At 37.9% G+C, this 19,728-nt stretch overlaps 1 protein-coding gene and 1 long non-coding RNA gene across 2 annotated transcripts in view; one reads left to right on the top strand and one right to left on the bottom strand.

The window, feature by feature from the left end:
- Nucleotides 1–5,677: 5,677 nt before the first annotated feature.
- LOC122525403 lies at nucleotides 5,678–6,176 on the top strand. Its single transcript, XR_006305784.1, has 2 exons — nucleotides 5,678–5,873; nucleotides 6,142–6,176. It is a non-coding gene; the product is annotated as an uncharacterized LOC122525403 (long non-coding RNA).
- A 10,674-nt stretch (nucleotides 6,177–16,850) lies between these two features.
- Nucleotides 16,851–19,728, bottom strand: part of LOC122526059 — a 40,379-nt gene continuing 37,501 nt past the window's right edge. Inside the window, exon 4 of the mRNA XM_043649205.1 lies at nucleotides 16,851–17,123. Coding sequence (XP_043505140.1) covers nucleotides 16,961–17,123 — 163 coding nt within the window. The 3' untranslated portion in view covers nucleotides 16,851–16,960. The remainder of the gene's footprint in view (nucleotides 17,124–19,728) is intronic.

The following is a 19,728-nucleotide window of genomic DNA, read 5'->3' on the forward strand; positions in this document are numbered from 1 at the left end:
CTTGACATGATACACAGTATCGAGTATAGCAACTTTGAAACTTTATTCTTTCCTATTTTCCCAAGTATTATGTTATAAATTTGCAATAAACATCATTTCCAATCAGAAATTCTTTCTACCCAGACGTTGTTGCGTGGCGAACGCCAACGAAAAGAAATCCAGAAACGAGTGAGAATGCTTTTCTGATGGTCGCATCCCAAACCGTGAAAAGAAAGCCGACGAAGTCCCGTTTGGACTTTAGTACGTGATATTTCGAACGGTTTTCCCATGGGATCAGGGTGACAGGGACGTAACAGGCAGGAAAGATCTATTGGTAACTGGAAAGAGGAACGTCCTTAAAGCCTCCTATCTTGGCTTCGGCACGAGCTGTACACCAGATCGACATAGATGCCGTTCAGCGGCATCTTCTACTTTTTCCGATATCGTAATAAGGTAGATAAAAAGAAAGAAACTAGGAGTAACTGATAGAGAGAGAGAGAGAGAGAGAGAGAGAGATGTGAGAGTAAGTGGGGTTAGAAGTGGGGATAGGGACAGAGACAACAAGGGATTGGAACATAACGTTAGAGCCACCCCTAACCTTGAGTTTTCCTCGTCCCGCTGGCATAAGCGCTGTTTATGGAGACCACGGGCGGCATCTCCCGTTGAGCTTAGTGTTACTACTGCACAAGCAGACTTGGTCTCAGTTACGAGCGAGAGGGATTTTCTGCTGGATGAGAATGCTATCCCACTCTGACAGGCTCGTATTCCTCTTTCTTCTTCTTCTTCTCTTCTTCCGTCTCTTATCCCTTTTTTTCTCTTTTTCTTCTTCTGTCTCTCGTTCGCCAGCTTCCCGTGGTTCCCTTTTATCAGGGATTTTTCTATGTAATGTATAAAAATAAGACTTTTCGTGGAGTAGGCATTCCTACGAAACGGGGAAGCACCTAGCTGGTGGATCGCGAAACTCAATGTTTCCGTTGCTCCAGACACCACCGAACCTGTCTGCCATTTAAATCCGCGCGCGCGTTCATGCGCGAGACTATATTCTTAGATACTATTTCCTATCTTGTGTTGTATAAAACATGATAAAATTATACTCTGTCATACTAAAAGTTTTCGTTCGATAAAGAGACCTAGTTATGATGATGGTGTTATTAAAAGACTTGATAATCGTTGAATAGTGTAACTAATGGTGCGGAAAATTGTTCCGTTAGAATCTAATAAAAGAACTTTGTGCAATGATTTATTCAGTTCGTCAAAGTATCATCACTGCTGATCAATAATCTTTCCTCAAACAACATTAGAGTTCAAAAGTTTTCTCGATGGTTTTCAAATGCAGTGACCTGTCGAAGCAGATTAAAAGCTGCAAAAGAGCTTCTTTAGCTCCTACTAACTTTGCCTCTTTTTTTATTTCTTACGTCCAGAGAGAGAGAGAGAGAGAGAGAGAAGAGAAAACCATATCGAACTGCAGGTAAGAGGCTTTGGTCTTTCAAGTACCACTAACTTCTGCAACTTGTAATTCTTTTCTGTTAGACCGAAGCCAAGTCGTCTTTCTCATTTCTCGCACACTGGTTTATTCTCAAGTGTAATTCCACATAATTCGTATTACTTATTTGTACGTGTATGGGGTAACATAAATACCTTATTTACGGGTGAACACTTCATAATAGATTTATCTTGAAAGTACATTTATTACCTATTGTTTTATTAATCAAAAAAATACGACTTATCCTTATAGTCTTATTAAAAAAAAAAAAAAAAAATACGACGTATCGTGAAACTAAAGTATAATAATAATTGTAGTCATATCAAATATAGGATGTAGATGTTGAATGTACTCTTTCATTCTGTGTATTCTGGTAAATTTTCGAACTATCCTGAATCATTCTGGCGTATAAAATGGACGATATTAGTGTATATCGAGTTTATACAGTGTAGCCGGCTGGGCTTACGAAAGGCTGGGTATTCCAGGAGAGAAGAAAGGGACGAGGCTGGACTCAGGTGTTCTACCGGTATGCTATGGCACGGCGGGGCAAAGTGGTGTGGTCGATATGACTGAAACGACTACCCTTACCCCCTGTTCGTCCTACCAACCCCATCTACTACCACCATCACCATCACCACCACCACCACTACCACAACCACCACTACTACTACTACTAGCAGCAGTGGCACACGTTCGACCTACCACCTCTCGTTTTCTACCTGCATGAACGAGCCCTCTCTTTTCCCGTTGGGTATTCTCCGGCAAACGCACAACCCCCACTACCTTGACAACCCCAACCCATACTCTCTCGGCAAGTCCCGTGCGATAGTAGTGGCATTCATGGAATTTTGCTTTTATAATATTTAATCACGTTGAATATTGGAGCCCGCCTCAGTGCGCACCACGTTGTAAATTATTCGCCAACTCAGGGATTCTCAAATCGGGGATATGCTGTATTTTGAAAAAAAAAAAAAAAAAGAAAAACGAATATTCTAGCGTTTTAAGGCGTGTGGTTTTTTATTTTTTTTTTTTTTTAAGGGGAAAAAGATCCGTCTCGAATTTCGATGTTGCTTTACAAATTTGTGAGCTATACTACTACTATCGAAAGATCATGGTTCTTTCAGTAACGTTTTTGTGGTATTTTAACCGATAACTCTTTCAACCATAACTCTCTTCTCTATTTCCATACGAGAGATTTGTTTCGTTTTAAACGCTTTTATAAAATATTACGTATTTTTCTAGTCGTCTGTTACATTCTCGTACTGTTACTTTATCGTAAGTTTTTGTTCTCTTTCTTTTTTTTTCTTTTTTTCTATTCGTAAAGGAAAAAAATTTGAAAAAAAGAGAAAAAAGAAAAAATTGTCGCGGAAAGAGTTTTTCATAATTAAAAAGGGTCTCTCAAGTTTTTTTCTATTGAAACATTAACGTCGTATCGACGATATTCAATTTTTAGAATGTTACGAAATATATCGGGTGGATAGTTATAGAGAAAATTTGAGAGCCTACGGATAAAGGTACCATAGTTGGGGTTGGCGACGCAAGGCCAATTGATTAGAAAGTCAATCGTTTGAAGCCGTTAATTTGTACAACTGCATAGATGTACCCGTGCGGATTTCATTTCCCGTAACACCATTCGCCACCAGAAATGCATCAGAGAGGCCTGTTAGTTAACAATCTTCTTTTATTTTTTTTTTTTTTTATTCACCGAACGACCTCCGTGTAACAGTTTGAAAAAGTTGAGAAACATGGTATTGGCACTGCGGGGAATTGAACACTGACTAACGCTTGGTGCAATTTAGCTCTAATTAAAAGAAATTTTTGTTACTACGCCCGAGAGATTCGCATACTCCCCCAAAAAAATATTTGCTCGTTGAACGTTGACAAATGAATAACTTTTTGTTATTCGAATTATTTGGCGGATTTGATTACGACTAAAAATTATTATTTTTTTTAATTTAATAACAATCGATTAAATTACGTTAGTTAAACAATTTTATTTTCAATAGTTGAAACCGGGGGGGGGGGAAACGATGTTCGCTCAAGGCCGGTCCGTTTATAAGCCAAAATCACAACTTTCAACGACGTCGAAATTAATTGAATAATTTCGAATAATTCGATCTAATCCGCGGCCTGGTTGACGGTTAACTTTCGTGACGTGCGACCGTCTACAAAGACGTTAATTAAGTGATTCAATTACAGCATCCGAGGAAAATTAAGATTCGTCGTGGAAAACCAAACTTCAAAATAAGGCAACGGGACGGCCGCTGTACACAGACTGAATTTTAATCGTTGCGAAATATTTCGAGATTACTTATTCCGCGAATTATTATTTCTTTATCCACCCTTTGCACCGCCGTCCGGTGTTTCATCGATCGCATGAAACTCGCTTTATCATCGTCCATTGTCATTTTTCTCAAATTGAATAAAAAACGGGGTAGGGGGAGTAAATGACGAGATCGATGAAAATGTAGTGACAATGGCAAATTGTAAATTCAAAATATGTCGATTTTTCCGAAATTCTGCGAACACAATGGGGAACATAATGAACATTGTTTTTGTTGAATTCGTTTGTTATCGACAGGGGTGGCACATAATTGGAAACAAAAACTTCGTTCAACGGTAAATTAAAAACTTTTGGTGTAATTCTATTCGCTCTTACGATGTAAGTTTAGAATTAGAAAAAAAAGAACAAAAACATTCAGACCACGCCTTGTCATAGAATATTAAATTTGATTCGTTTCGACGATAAAAGAGCTTATTAAATGCACGTGCGTGATTCCTTCCGTAAGAATGACTCCTCTTCTAAAAGGGGAGAAACAACCACTGTGCATCTTCGTCAATGAACGTGTTTGCGTGTACGTGCGCGTGTTTGCGTACCTCGTTCTCTTCCTCTTGGCGAATATTACACTAACGTATGAGTTATGATCCAGTGGTACGTGGGCCAACTAATAATTAGTTTTGGCAGATGGAAAGTCGCCGAAAGAAATGGGTGAGCGATGAACGAACGAACCAACGAACGAACGAACGAGCGAAGCGCAAGAAAGGATGTGGTTCGTTATAAATGCAAAAGTGAATCAGAGCAAACGTTTTTTAACAAACATAACGATCCATCTATACGTCCAAGCCTTGTATTTATAACCAATCCATCAATTTTCCAAACCGCAAAAACGAATCTCGAAGCTATAGTTCGCCTCGTGGGAAAATATCCTAAGTGGATTTTAATGTCCACGCTAGGACGTTTCTTCCATTTCGTTTTACTTCATTCTTTATTTGCGATACTTAAGATGACAGATGAAAAACGAAACAAGAAAGGACAAAACGTCTCGCCATTTAAATCAACCGAAAAGTGATGATATCCTTCGATTTCAGAAATACTTTTAATCGGTTTAAAAAAAACATTTCTATTAAAGAACGAAGGGTCACATGGAAAAAAAAGAACGATTCGTTCGGTAAATAAAATTCAAATTTAGAAGTTTACGGAATACGCACAAATTATGAATTTTTGTTTCACGTTCGTATAATTCTAAATTTACGACGGACACATAATTAATTTACGAACATGTTAAACGTTCTTTAAAGTAACAAAAAAATGTAGTTTTACTCCATTACTTTTCCATTTGAAATCTATTCTCTTCTGGAGTTCGATTTACCAGAGACGGAAGATTTAACGTTAAGTCAAACGTCGAATCGAATCTTCTGATTCATCGGAAGTTCCGTCTCTTTTAATACCCTTTAGATTCAAAACGTAAAAACCGTTCTGTTCGACAGGATATTATTCTAACAACGATGGCTAGATATACTTGAGTGCGACCCACTTCCTCTGACCTAGATTGTTTTCTTTCTCTCTTGCGGCAAAGGAAAATAGTTGGACGTAATGATAAAAGCTTGTCCCACTTGTCCGAAAATATAAAAAGAATGAGAGAGGACGCGAGAAATGTATGGCAACGGAGCAAATTTAGGAAAAGGGGTGGGTTCAAACATTTTGGACAATGTCCATTTTTACGGGCCACGCGATCTTAACAAACCTTGTTCTTAGTTAGGGTTCTCTCGGCTTTAATATGCACCCCTTCCACAAATTATATTCACCCTCTGCGACTTTTCCATCCCCTTATGCCCTCGCCCTGAATTCTCTCTTTCTCTCCCTCTCCCTCTCTCTCTATCTTTCTCAGCGTGTCATTTTCTTTCAAAGGCAACATACGAACGCAGGTGCAGCGAGATTCGTAATATGGATTTAAGAACTGTGCTCGATATTGACGGATATGGGAACCCCTGCGGTGGTAAATGCTCTGCACGAGCTGCGAAACTACCGAAAATGCTTATTGTTCGAACGAAACGTTGCAGTTCTTCTTTGCTGACTCATTGCAGTTGGTGTTGTGTGCCCGATTACTCGAGTATTATCCAACACAATTTTGTAAGACCCTTGACTTGACACATTTTTCTAATCTTCAAATTAATTTTTCATTTTTCCTCACCTATTGATAATATATAATACTCGTTTATAAAAAGTTTGATTAATTTTGAAGATAAACGTTAAAACAATCGATAAAACGTATCTAAATATAAAATCATCATGAAATATTCAATGGGATATTGTGAAAATAAAGCCGGAATGGAAAACAGTTACGGTAAAGTTATGATTGTGTCTTGGGTGAGAGAATAAAACTTGGCTCTTATTCTAGGAAATTTTTCTTGTTCCGAAGAAGAAGAAGAAGAAGAAGAAGAAGAAGAAGGAGAAGATCATGGATGCAACTTTTTAGGAACGACCAAAAATATCATTCTATTTGATCTTATATTGTGTATGTATGATAAAAATGGCCTGTTTCCTAAAAGCTTTAACAAAAACTTTTTAATGCCTTAATATAAATAAATGTATCTATAAAAAAGATTTTACTAGTAAGAAGCAATCATAGCAACGAAAAGGATTTTAGATTTGCCAGAGGAAAGGGACGGTTGGTTTGACGATAAGTTTCCGATTTCATACGCACGTTTCTCTCGATGTTTCCTGTACTATTCGTATACGTCGATGAGTCGTCTAATCCAAAAGGGTAAACTTCATTCCCCGCAACCATCTGCCATATTCGAGTCTGATATTCGAAGCTCTTCTTGGTTACCACATCCTTCCAAAACTAAAGTTTAAAGTCCGAATATTGGTCTAAGTCAGAGACTTCTAAGAACTGAACTTGATGGCTTTCTTAGAATTCAAATATCAAATCCGTACGATCCGTTAAATTCAAGACTAGAATACATTTTATTGCTTTTCCTATATCTCATTGAAACTAACCGCGTTGGATTCGATTATTGATGATATTGCTAAAAGTATCGTAAAAATATCGTTAGGATGATTCAATTCGTTAACATTTATTTCGATTTCAAACGATTTATATTAAATTGATCAGACGAAGAGAAGTGTTTGTAAGAAGGGAAAATCAGATTGCGTATTAGCGGACATCATACTAGGCTCTATGAGTGGAGCCAAGAAGAGTATTAATACCAAATTGCGGCACGGTACCATTCTCTTCATATTAAATGGAATATTGTGGGCGTTTGGAGGAATCGATCGTCCACGAAGTGGAAATCGCGCGGGGAACTAGATTCGATCACGTGATTTCCCGTGGGTGCCGTCACCGACAAATGACCCAGCTGCTGCTGCTGCTGCTGCTACTGCTTTTGGTATTTCCGAACACTTCGACTTGTTTTAGAATGCGGCTTTCTTGCTTGGACACATTCTCGAAGTGTAAGAAAACAAAAATAAAAAGTCACGTCTAGATCTTGCCGAGTTTTATGTTATTTACAAATACAACGAAATATCAAAAAATTGAATTATTCCAATATTTCTTATATTCGATCATATTCGAATTCAATTTGAATTCTTAAAGATCCTACTTATGAGTGTTAACAAAACTATATATGTCACTCTTCCTGAAAATTACGTACTCCTCTGGTATTGATTGTCTCAAACGAGAAAAACCGCAGACGAGTGACGTAAAATGAACGACCCAGTTAAGAGAGAGAGAGTTGATGCAAGAATTGAGCAAATGTAGCAACTATCCGAGAAACGATTTTGTGTCCAAAGAATATTAATATTAATTATACGTTCTTATTATACATTCATCTAATCTATTGAATACTTTAACAACAATTCTCATCGTTTTATCGCAAGATCAGCTTGCGACTGCAGATTCTGCGCAAGGATGTTGTCGCGATCCGTCTCAGGTGTAACAGTCAGGCGTTATAACGGATGTAGGAAGCTTGCATGAACGCGTCGGGTTTACCTAAGCATCCGAAACATACAACCCATCTGGGATATTACGCTCATTCCTTTCACCCTCTCCTGAACCCTTCTCTGTATTTCCTTTCTCTCTCTCACTATTACATACATATTATACACGCATACACGTAAACATACTCTTTTCTCTTTTCCTTGAACGCGGCAACGCGGAAAGATATTGCATAATGCCGGTGTATCGACAGGGGCCCGGACTTTTACCGAGATTTATTTTTCAATGCACTGCGGAACGATTCTCTGCGGGAATATATACGAATACAGATATAACTCGAAATACCTCGGGTAGGTCGCTAGCTGCCGGTGTTACTACTATTGGTACGAGTAGGATAGAAATGGCAGAGAAGGGACAGGGGTAAAAAGAGTCTCTGTGTGAGGGAGAGAAAGGGAGAGAGGGAAACAGGAAGCTCTCGCACAAGAACAAATTTCGATTTCGCGCTCGCGCCCCTATAGCTATTACATTTGCTTGGATATTGCTCGACGCCGTAACGTAGCCACCTACGCGATCTGCTGGTGCTGCTGGTGCTGGTGCTGGTGCTGGTGCGGCTGCTGCTGGGAGAAAAGGGAGTGGGAGTGAAAGGGTAGGAGGAAAGACAGTACCTCGTTCGAACATCTTTCATCCGTGGAGAATGCACCATCTTATATATATATATATACTTATATCTTCTTTCTCTCTCTCTCTTTCTCTATGTATCCTTCTCTAGTTCTTAGAAGCTCATTGCGTAACAGAGACTCAGCTGTTTTACCGTAGTCAATCTCGTTCGAGGATTCGAAGCTTTCTTGTGACTTGATACTTACTTCTCTTCTGTCTTACTAACTTTCAGAAATTCGATATTTATTCTTCTAGGTATTAACGAACCAGGTATTATTATGAAAGACTGATGATAGATCAAACAGTACGCGTATTCTTAGGATGATCAAAATTATGCAAGAATTTAATATTTAATATAATATATATTGATGTTTTAATCAAATGTATTCATTTTTTGCATGATTTATAATTAGTAATTTTTTGAGATAATATATGAAAGGAGTAAATATCTCAATCGATGCGAGGATTTGAGTCCGACAATAGCAAAATGTAATATGAAAATGTTAGTATCGTATAATTTGAAGATATTTTATTTTTTTTGTTGTTTTTCATACCTTTGGAGAATTTTGTTCGATTTTAGGGAAAGTGGATATGAAAATGTATATCGCTTAGTACGGGGAGCCGACTTTACTTTAAATGTAGTTCTTTGATCCAGTACCCGTGTTTGAGGTAGTAAAAAGCATCAAAGGATGAATTCAAACGGAAAAGCGAAACGAACGAGAATATTAGTTTGATAGAAACGAATACATTTTCCTGCTGAATGAGTTCCGGCTACAAGCTCAACGATTCGTTTTTCTGCATTTCAATCTTTTAAAACGTCTTACAATTAGAATAATGGCAAGAATTCTTATTTTTCTTTCTACGTCTAACATAAGACATCGGCCGTAATGCTTTTGAATTTGAAATAAAAATGACATTGCAACGTGGATACGTTGGGATACGATGCATAACTTGGCGAACGGTCGTGTTTCTCTTGGTTGGCCGTTCGAATTCGATTTTCGATGAGAAACCTAGGACGTAGATTGAATGCCTATCACAGATATCGTGCCACTGATATATATTTATATATATACATATACATATACACGTATATACATATATATGTGTATACAGCAGTTTCAGTAACAGCTGGATTGATAAAACGCGTATGTATGTATGTATATATATGGAAAAATATACTCGCCCTTTCTCAAAAGCAATTCGCGGAGGGATCAGATGCAGACGGCGCGATTAAATCTGCCAACTGTCTGGGAAACGTTAACGACAAGCACGCTTTTCTTTTTTTCTCATTCTCGTTGGTTATTTTTCTTCCCTTTCTTTATTTCTTTTTTTTTTTTTCTTCTTTTTTTTTTGTTTTTTTTTCTATTTTTCTCCCTTGCCTCTTTTATTTTTTTTTGTTTTTTTCGCCAACCTTTAAATATATAAACGCGTCTCGCTTTTACGAAAGTGACTCGTCAAACGGCCAGAACAAAAAAAGAAAAAAAGAAGAAAAAAATAAAAGAAAGGTAAAATGCGATGACAAGCATGACAGTTTTTCTTTTTTGTTTTTCATTTTATTTTATTTTATCCTCCTTCCTTTCTCGTTCTCTCGTCTGCCAAAATATGAGACTCTTCCTCCAGTTGGACCACGTCGCAAGCCTACGAAAAAAAGAAAAAAGAAAAAGAAAAAGAAAAAGAAAAAAGTCCTCTTTCGTATTTTCTACTCTACTCGCGTTCTCTTTTTCTCTTACTTGCTTTCGTCGGCTTAGGAGAGTGTTTGTACAACGTTGCGGTTCCGGTAAAACTGCGAGGATCCCTCGACGCATTCGTTGTTTTGACGACGAACTAAAATTATCTCCTTTTTTTCTAATCCGCTTTTTTCTTTTTTTTTTTTCCTGTTTTTTTTTTTGGTCGTAGCTTGCATTCTAAAAGTAATATCAATTTTCTCGTTGTAATGTTATACACGAGAATTTATATCGTAAAATGATTTTAAATAAAAGAAATATTATGAAATATAATGAGTGCACGGTTAGTTTACGTTATTATAATCGCACTGATACAATATTAATTCTCATTAATTATCGAACTCTAAAACGCCATTTCTTTTTCCCCCCCTTACGTTATATTATTTTCATTGGAGTTGCATTATCACGCTTAACAATCCATTAAGTTATTCAAAAATTTATAATAAAGTAATCTCGTTGGAAGGATTATTTTGTATCCATTCTGTTGTACGAATTGCTTCATCAAAATTCGTTGTTAAATAAATCGTTCCGTTTTCTCTTATGGATCCCGTCCGTTACAGAAACCCCGTTGAACGTCGTTGTCTTCAAAAATTGAGGGACCATCGAAAGCGTCAACTGCACGCTTTTAATCTCTAAAAAAATAAAATCACTTTTCAAAAAAAAAAAGAAAGAGAGAGAGAGAGAGAAAGGAATAACACGTATCCTCTTTCCCTATCCTTTTTTTCTATCTCCCTCTCTCTCTCTCTCATTGGAAATTGATATAAAATTAATTTGGGCCGTCTCGTAACGTAAAACGTTCGAATAAAATCACGTTGCGCGCTATGAACTCACTATATCATCGGAATAATACGTAATTGAGCGACAGACACCGAAGTGTAACCGTTGTTGAAATTTTAACGATCGATTCTCCGGCATCGCATCGACTCGCTACGAATAGCCAAACGCACTACATGAGAGTACATCATTGTCAATTCGGAGGCTTGGGGTCAACGGTGAAAAGGTCAATGGAATTCGCCTTCTCCTCTCGCGAGATCGCGATCGTCGTTTCAAGTTGCCAGCTGCAACTGGTCGTTCGAAAGAGGAAGAGAGAGATGGATTTGATCTGAGGTCGTACGTTGACTTCAGTGATCGTATAAACTTTATCGATCTATATAGATATGTTTTCCATTGGTTGAAATACTTTTTGTTCGCCAACATCTCAACGATTTTATTTTTCGATCGTAAATAATTTCGAAAAAGTTCCTATAAAACGTATCATTGCTATATATAATTCGTGTGTGTATACGATAACGTGTCGTATGTGTGTGTGTGTCTGTGTATTTGTGTATATCTTTGGATTAGTAGTTTTATAACGTATTCGATTGAAATATCTCTTTTCATCGTTTTTCTCTTTTTTTTTGTTTTCTCTTATTCATCGTTTTGTAAAAAATTTAACTAAATAATTCAATGGAATGGCAAGATTAGCCAACGGCACGCACGACCGGCCGACTCGACTCTTGAGTAACGACGTTCATTAAAGAAACATGGGTATCGATTAATATATTCCGTGTCATATATTCTCCGATACACAACGTGGGAGAGAACGGAGAAGTTTGTGGGACACGTGGCCTTGATGACGTCTAAATTCGTTATTGTAATACAACACACGCTTCGGTGATCTAATTAAAAAAGTTACGAAATTTAATTTCTAAAACAAATCCAATAAACTGATACGAGATTATTTGAAAGTATAATTAAAAGATAAAAGAAAGAATGATCAAACGTTTCGTACTAGGAATCAATGTAAATTCAGAGCTTAGGTCGAAAAGCTCTGATTTAGGCGAATAGTTACGTGTTATCGTTTCTAGAAACCGGATTGGTGTTCGAACAACGTCTGGGTTGCGTTTGAGTTTCTCGGATCGGATTTATGAGTTACACGTTGTGCAGAGAAGTTCTACCTGGAGATGTACCGCCCCAGGTAGCGAGTAGTTCGAATCGAGTCGAGGAGAAAGGAAAAGGGGGGATAGAAACGCATCATATGTATCGACTTGTATTGCTCGATGGCTTCATAAATCTGTCGAAATAAAATTTAAATTGTGCGTGCTTCTATCTCCGTTCGTTATCGCATCACGCAATAATACTTCAATGGATTCGTATGAAACACGAACAAGAGTTTGTATCTACTTCGAGCTAAACATATCGGCTTTCGCTTATTCATATTTGCCAATTTATGTTATAACCCACGATTATTTTTCTTTTATCTCGATTACTTTGCATCATATTATAGTTGATATATCTGTAAAAGTTAACTATAACTGTTTGTTTCGACTTAAACAAATCATTGGTAAATAATAATAACACTCAAACGAACAAAAAAGAAATAAAAAACTAATCATCTCAAACACACATCATTTGAGTTTATTCCGTTCAACCGAATTCCTACTAGCAACTTTCATAATCCTTCTTTAGGAATCCCCATTTATCTTTGTCCGTGCGAATGAATTAACGATAATAACTGAGCTAGAACTATACTAGTGATGAGGACTAGAGCCAAGGAGAATACCCAAAGCGATAAATATAATTTATTAGTGTTGATTTTCACTTGGCTCTGTGCGAATTCATCAGACGTGAATGAATCCTTCATGCAATGTGCGCCAAACTGACCGCCACTGTCCGTCAAGCGTCCGCGGTCGACTCAGCGCCACGCTATCGCCCTAAATAATGACCAAGTCTCGGTATTTGTTTATTCAGAGAGCACTCAACGGCGTTTCTCCTATTCTCCCTTTTCCTCTCTCTCTCCCTCCCTCCCTTCCTGCCTCTCTCTGTTCTTCACCCTCGTTTACACGTACACACATATAATTCTACACACGCATTATCTCGCGATCTATCCGTTCCACCGTCTTCCCTCGTTTCTCTGTCTCTCAACGAATTTCAACCCCCTCCAACCCTTCCCTCTCGTTCGACCAACGGTAGTCAACCGAAACACGGCGCATCTAATCTATTATTTAACAGGCCGCAATTAGCTAACCCGAAAGCATCTATCCTTCACACCCGAATAGGTTTAATAATTCAATCAGCCAAAAGATACACTCCGGTAAGTGTGCCGCTCGCAAAACGTCCCAGCCGTGTTCTACCAGTATGTGTTTGTGTGTGTGTGTGTAGAAACCGTATACCTGAGTCTAGTAAGGGTCTCTCTAAGTATTTTCTATGTGTGTGCACTATATCCCAGTACCACTTCGATTAATACCCCATGCGAAGCGTAAACTTCCCTTGAAAATACGACGTTTTCTTACGGTCGATATACGCTTGGTGGTTCTAGGGCTTCAAGGAAGGTTCGAAAAGAGCGAGAAAGAGAGAGAGAGAGAGAGAGAGAGGAGAGGGCTTTGAACGTGAAGTATAAATATTTCAAAAAGTCGATCAAATCGTCTACGACGCAGCGTCACTCTTCGGGGAATCGATGGAGGACTGGCTGGCACACGGTAGTACACCTATTCATTATTGTTGTATCCTGTTTTTTTTATCCCTTTTTTTTATTTTTTTTTTACAAAAAGGTATAAATAGGTATACGAGGTATAGTTATATTCGTGAAAATTTAAATTAAATAGCAAGTACTGATGGTACATAAGTATATTCTTTTAATGACGTAGAAAAAGTAAAAAACTTGTAGGTCGATAATTACATTTAATGTTTTATCGCGTGACGTTTCGAGGGATGAAAAAAAAAAAAGAAAAAACATAGTACTTGGACAAGATATGGTCGAAGCGTGCCAGTGTTCTCGAGATTCGTAGCTCTGAAACAAGATCTTCATAATGCTCTTAGACTCGTCGTCCTATATTTGCGATTATATGCTTCGCAGAACTCCGAAGTATAACCAATTATTCTACGGTGCACCGGTTGCACTCGGAAGTTTCGTCGTCACGTGACGATGCACAAAGTTTTGCCTCTATCCCGAAACTCATACCCCCTTCTTCCCCCCCCCGAAAGCTCGTCTTCCTTCGAGTTCTCCGAATTTCTCTCTTCCGTTCGCCAAAACTTCTACCCCCACTTTCTCTACTCTTCTATCTTTCTCCCTCTTTTCTCTTTCTCCCTGTCTATCTGTTCCTTTAGTTCGACTTCGAAAATGGATCCCCTTTAAGTTCATCGACTCTTCCTTCATTAAGAACGATCGGTCACTCGTCGTCGTAACTCGCAACTCCTTCGTCTTGTTTCAAAGACGTAAACGTTTTGAGGTTCCTTTGCAAACTAGGGAACGTTCATTTAATGTATTCTCCTATCTACCGGTTCGACCGCAAATGAGGAGTAAAAGGGTCGTCTCAATTCGATTAAATACATTAAGACAAAGTGTATCATCAATTATTAAATACGACTATTGTTAATAAAAAGAAAAACAAAAATCATAATATTTATTATCTATTTACGAGTTAAAGTAATAAATACTTTTGCAGTAGTTTAGAAAATGCTCTTTTCGCGTTATCGGTTATAAAGGCTAAAGAAACAACAACGGGGTAGAACATATATAATTTTGCATAATACTTTACGCCTCGCATTGTGTAATTTATCGCGTAGCCCGTTTTAACCGGGGCTTTCCTTTTTTCTCGGGCGGCGCAACCATTTTGCCGGTCCGGTCCGTGCCGCCGCCGCCACGTTATAAATCCTCGTCATAACTTTACATTTGCGGCGATTTCAATCCCATGGTGCAGCTTTAGCCCGGGCACGTTAATTCGTAATTATTATTAACGATCCGGCGGGGAGCCCTCTCTTCTCTTCCCCGCCCCTATTACCATCCTCTCCCTCTTACTCTCTCTCTCTCTCTCTCTCTCTTCCACCTTTGTCTTTTCCCATCTCCTTCTATCTTATTGTGTACATACGTTCCTTCCGTTGCTCACACTTACTCTCCGTCATTCTTGATTTCCATCTTACGTACAACACCCACAAGCATCGTCGACGACTGCTAACGGCCGACTGCCAGCGTTTTCGCAAGTCACGTCGACTTGAACAATGAAATACGACAGTAGGAGGAGAAAAGAGAGGATGAGGATATGAATCCAGAGAGAAGGGCGTATGTTATGGGGAACTGTGCTATTATTTCTCCTGTTCTTCGAATCCGAGCGCGATTGAAATATTTAGCCGAAGAGAAACAAGCTTCTTCTTCTTCTTCTTCTTCGTCTTCTTCTTCTTCTTTTCCTTCTTCTTCTCCCTCTCCTCTTCTTTCTTTGCCCCTTAAAACGAAAAGTTGGAAGGGTGTTTTTGAATAGACATATAAATAAACTCTACGAACGACTGACTTGGTTGAATAAATTGATAGCCTCCTATAAAGCTTGTTTGAAAGAAAATTGATAGCTTTCCTTGTGTTTTGTTTTATTTGAATTCTTTTTAGGGATTTCTCAGACTTTACAAATTTTTCATCCAACTTTTTAACCAGCGACAAACTATTCTACGTTATGCTTACAATTGTTTAACAATAAGATTATAAAGTTCTGATTTTAGCATTTTTACATTTTTATGTAATTATTTTAACTAATGTACATTTGTTTTAACGTTCCATGTGCAGTGATGACATCGGGTAATAAAATTTACATCCAAAAAAATATCACATTAAAATTATTTAATATTCAAGGTACGTTAATAAGAATGTATTGTTTAAACCAGAACATGTGTGTTAAAACATGTTGAAATATAAAGAGAATGCATTAGAGTATTAAGATAATTGTTAATTAATTGATAGAAGTGTCTATTATTGTCTAAAAATTAGGAATATCTGTTCGGAGCACAATAAGTTAATATGAACATTTTTCATGACATATTATATATAACAATTTAGCAAAGTTTACTTTTACCGACAGGTCATTGATATCTTTGAAAAATGACCAAAAATACAGAGAAATGCAGAAAAAAATGAATAAGATGAAATTATTTCAAATGCAATAAAATTAGAAATGGTCTGATGCGTGGAAACTTTAAACCGGTGTTGATCGACCCTTTCGAATTATGCAGTTGTCCAGTAAGTATTAAATGTATCACGTTTCTGGTCACTTTTTCTTCCCTCCTATTCCCTATCCTTTTCCATCCTTTTCTATCCTTTTCTGAACCTTTTCCTTTCAGACCCAGGACGTCTTTTCTTTTGGCTTTTCACCCTAATCCTTTCAACCCTTCTTTCATTTTCAAGAATAATATAATACAATAGCCCGCTGCGAGTATCGTGTGTTTATAAAATAAATCTCTACATTGTTGTTAGTCAGGCCAAAAGAATGAGAGTAAAAGATAAAAAGAGAGAAGTAGAAGGTTGCCTCGATCTGTATACATAAATTCTTTAAGAAGAAAAGGGAAGAGCATAAATGTAAGAAGAGAGGGGGAGATAGTATAGGACTCAGAGAAGGGAAGAACTTTTGTGCGGCCGACAGCTGCCACGACGTGTGGGAGGGACGATGTGACGTTGGAAGAGAGAATAGGAAAAAGGTTGGATTAGAATATTTCTGAGATCTTGGATAAACGTTATCTTTTACTTTTCTTCTTTGGTGACGAGGGTAGCTCTGACCTCTTACGGTACCTCGACTTTTCCATCTTTATTTTTCTACCGATTCATTCTTCGGAAAGACGTTTAATTTCATTGCTACCAACTACCCCTATGGGTTTGTCCAACGTGTCAGTTTGTGGATACCATAAGAAAACAGAATAAATTCATATAAAAAAAAACAACAAAAAAATAGTGAATTTTATGAATTATCTCATATATTCTAACAAACTTTTTTGTTTCTTCTTTATCAGTGACGATTAATCTTATCGAGGAAGCAAAGTAAATGAACCCCCTTCTTGAAATGATTTTAATCAGAGATTTAATCGACACTCGACAGACACTATACTCTTTTTCTTCTTCTTCTTCTTCTTCTTCTTCTTCTTCTCGGAGAAACGATTTCTAGACTCTAGAAATACCTAAGTATAACGTTTCCGTCCTCGGCCGAAGTATTCGACCTTGCCGAAGCTTTTAGGCGGATGAAGGTAAAGTGGAAGTCTGCAAGAAGGTCGTAGTACGTGCCGTACCTCCCCGAGCACATCGGTGACGATAGCGTCGCGCCATAACTGTTCCTATAATGGAATTCGTTAATACAGGATGTCGTTTCAGACACCTCGTTACCGTAATCTTACTCGAGCCCGGCCTACTCTTCCGTAAATTTCTACTGGGAAAAGCGAGTACCGTCGGACGTGCGTATGAAATAAGAAAAGAGAGAGAGAATGAAAGGAAAAGAGAAGGAAGAGAGAGAGAAAGAGAGAGAGAGAGAGCGAGTAAGAAGATGGGTAAGCAAATATTGTTAAATCACAAATGTTTGTTAACAACGCAGTCTTCTTGTGTATACGTTGCAACGTGCAAACTTTGACGTTGTTGTTTTGCCAAGTTAATTGGAATACACCTTTATTTCTTTCTACGACAAGAAAATATTTTTCTAATTAATCTCATTTTTTCTTTCCCATTATAAAATCAAAAGTCTCTTTACAAATTGATATTCATGAATTCGATTATACAATTGTTTTTTAGGAGGGAAAAATTTATCTTAAATTTGATTAGATAAAATCTAATAAATTTCAAAGTCAAAATAGAGATAATAACTATTATTACTTGAATAAATAAGATACATTTGAGGAGGTAACAAAAGCTGCTGAGGTCAAACGATACGATACAATAACCGATTCCAAAATGGTAAGCCAGCTAGCTTAGGACCCCATTTCGGCGACGAGGCGTACGTTGATCTATGGTACGTTGACTAGTACTTACTGTCAATCACGTATAGTAGATTAACGACGTGGGATGCATAGAGGGTTGAAACGAGATAGATAGACAGAAAGAGAGAGAGAGAGGGAGATAGAAATACTGGCAGACCGAATGAGAAAGACAAGGTGGACATACGTAGACGCATGCATGCAATCCGCATCAAGTACGGACGGATGCAAAGCGAAACCCATGCAACGTTTAGGATCGAACGGAGAGAGAATGTGGATGGCGAGTGTGCGGATGGTCAGCCGGAGATTACCGCGGCATAATTACCTCTGCAATGTATATACCCAGCCGACCTCTGTTTAATCCGCAATTAATGTTTCAAATTGCCATAAGCCCCCGCAGGAGTAACGGATGCCACTTATCAATGAGAGAGAATGACCTTTACCACTACACCCCACCAGTTTACTTTTCCAACTTCTTGCTGTACAGACCACGTTATATCGTCTGGTAATTAATTGATTAAACAATTATCGAATGATATATTTTTTTTTCAAATAAAAATTTATCAAACGAAGTATATATAAACGTATATTGTAATAATTACATCTTTATAGTGTAGTTTTATTTAAGAAATTGCATAAAAATTAAAAGAATGTTAAAATGAGAACGTTATAATCTTAAATTTTATGTATTAGGTGAGCAACATTCGGAAGGGCATATAAACAACATTTAATAAAAGTAATTTGACAGAGGACAATGTTTTATTTCAACGGTGGATTTCGAAGAAATGTCGTTTTTCTGAATAGTTCGCGTCAATATTTTGTATACTTATAGCAAACGGATTTTAATGATTTTTATATTAAATTAAAGTACATTCTTTTTTCTATGCGTAGAATACTTTGTCGAGTTATAAATTGATCTGGAAAGGTTCATAAAATGTCAGAGATTTGTAGGAACGATGGAAGAAATACGAAGTTAAGACAATTTTCAACATCGGCAAGTTGCAAGAAGAAAATAAATTATCCTTTTCTAGAGGAAGAAAAAGCTCGCTTTTTTCCCGATAAAGAGAAATAAAGAGAGAGAGAGAAAGAGAGATGGGCAAGCAGGAGACCACAGATGGTGTTATTCAAGGACACTCGTCCTGGTTCGCGTCGAGTGGATTCGAACCCCCTTATACAGTCGAATTCGACTCCTCTCGAAAAAGCTTTCGCTGGCATGTATGTAAACGGCACGCTGGGAATCCAAATGGCATACATATTTTCTTGACGCTGCTAGGTCGCCAAGGGTCGTGAGGTAATTCGTGGTTATTATTCGTTTACATGGGGGGGGGGTTGAAAGGGATCGGAGACACCCGAAATGGCTCGTCCCCATTCCACCCCATTCCACCCCATCTTTCTACTCTTGATCCTCTTTCTCTTTCTCTTTCACTATGTTCTCTACACCCTTTCTATTTTATATAGCAGTGTACCGTCGCAGACGGGACTCTCGCTATGTTATTCCAGGAACTATCTACTTACGTGCTTTTATATTCAATACATTCGCGAACGTCGGCTGGCTCCGCCGTCTAGTAATCCCTCAGGACACGCAGGAAGAGGGTAGGTGTATATATAGTCGATAGAAGGATGGAGTAAAAGAGAGAGAGGAGGAGGGAAAGAGAGTCGTCGTAACATCGAGCTACGCAGGGTTAGCCTATCCTTCGAGGGTTTCAATATTTATCGCTTCTACTTTAAATCCACGGAGAATACGTAGGAGCGAAGGTAATCATCGCCGGGCTTGACTCATGCCTCGGATTATACGGCAAATTAGAAAGAGAAAACATAGCGCGATGAGAGAGCTAATATTAAACATTTGTCGTGGTTAGATATATCTTTTTTCTCTATTCTTCTATCCTTCCTCATCTTTCCCCTTTTCCTTTCTGCAAAATTCTCCATTTTCACATTATAGTATACCGTTTCAGAACAGCTAGCCGAAATCGCC

Source organism: Polistes fuscatus, unplaced genomic scaffold (assembly GCF_010416935.1).
Source record: "Polistes fuscatus isolate 324 unplaced genomic scaffold, CU_Pfus_HIC Scaffold10, whole genome shotgun sequence".
NCBI classification, from domain to species: domain Eukaryota; kingdom Metazoa; phylum Arthropoda; class Insecta; order Hymenoptera; family Vespidae; genus Polistes; species Polistes fuscatus.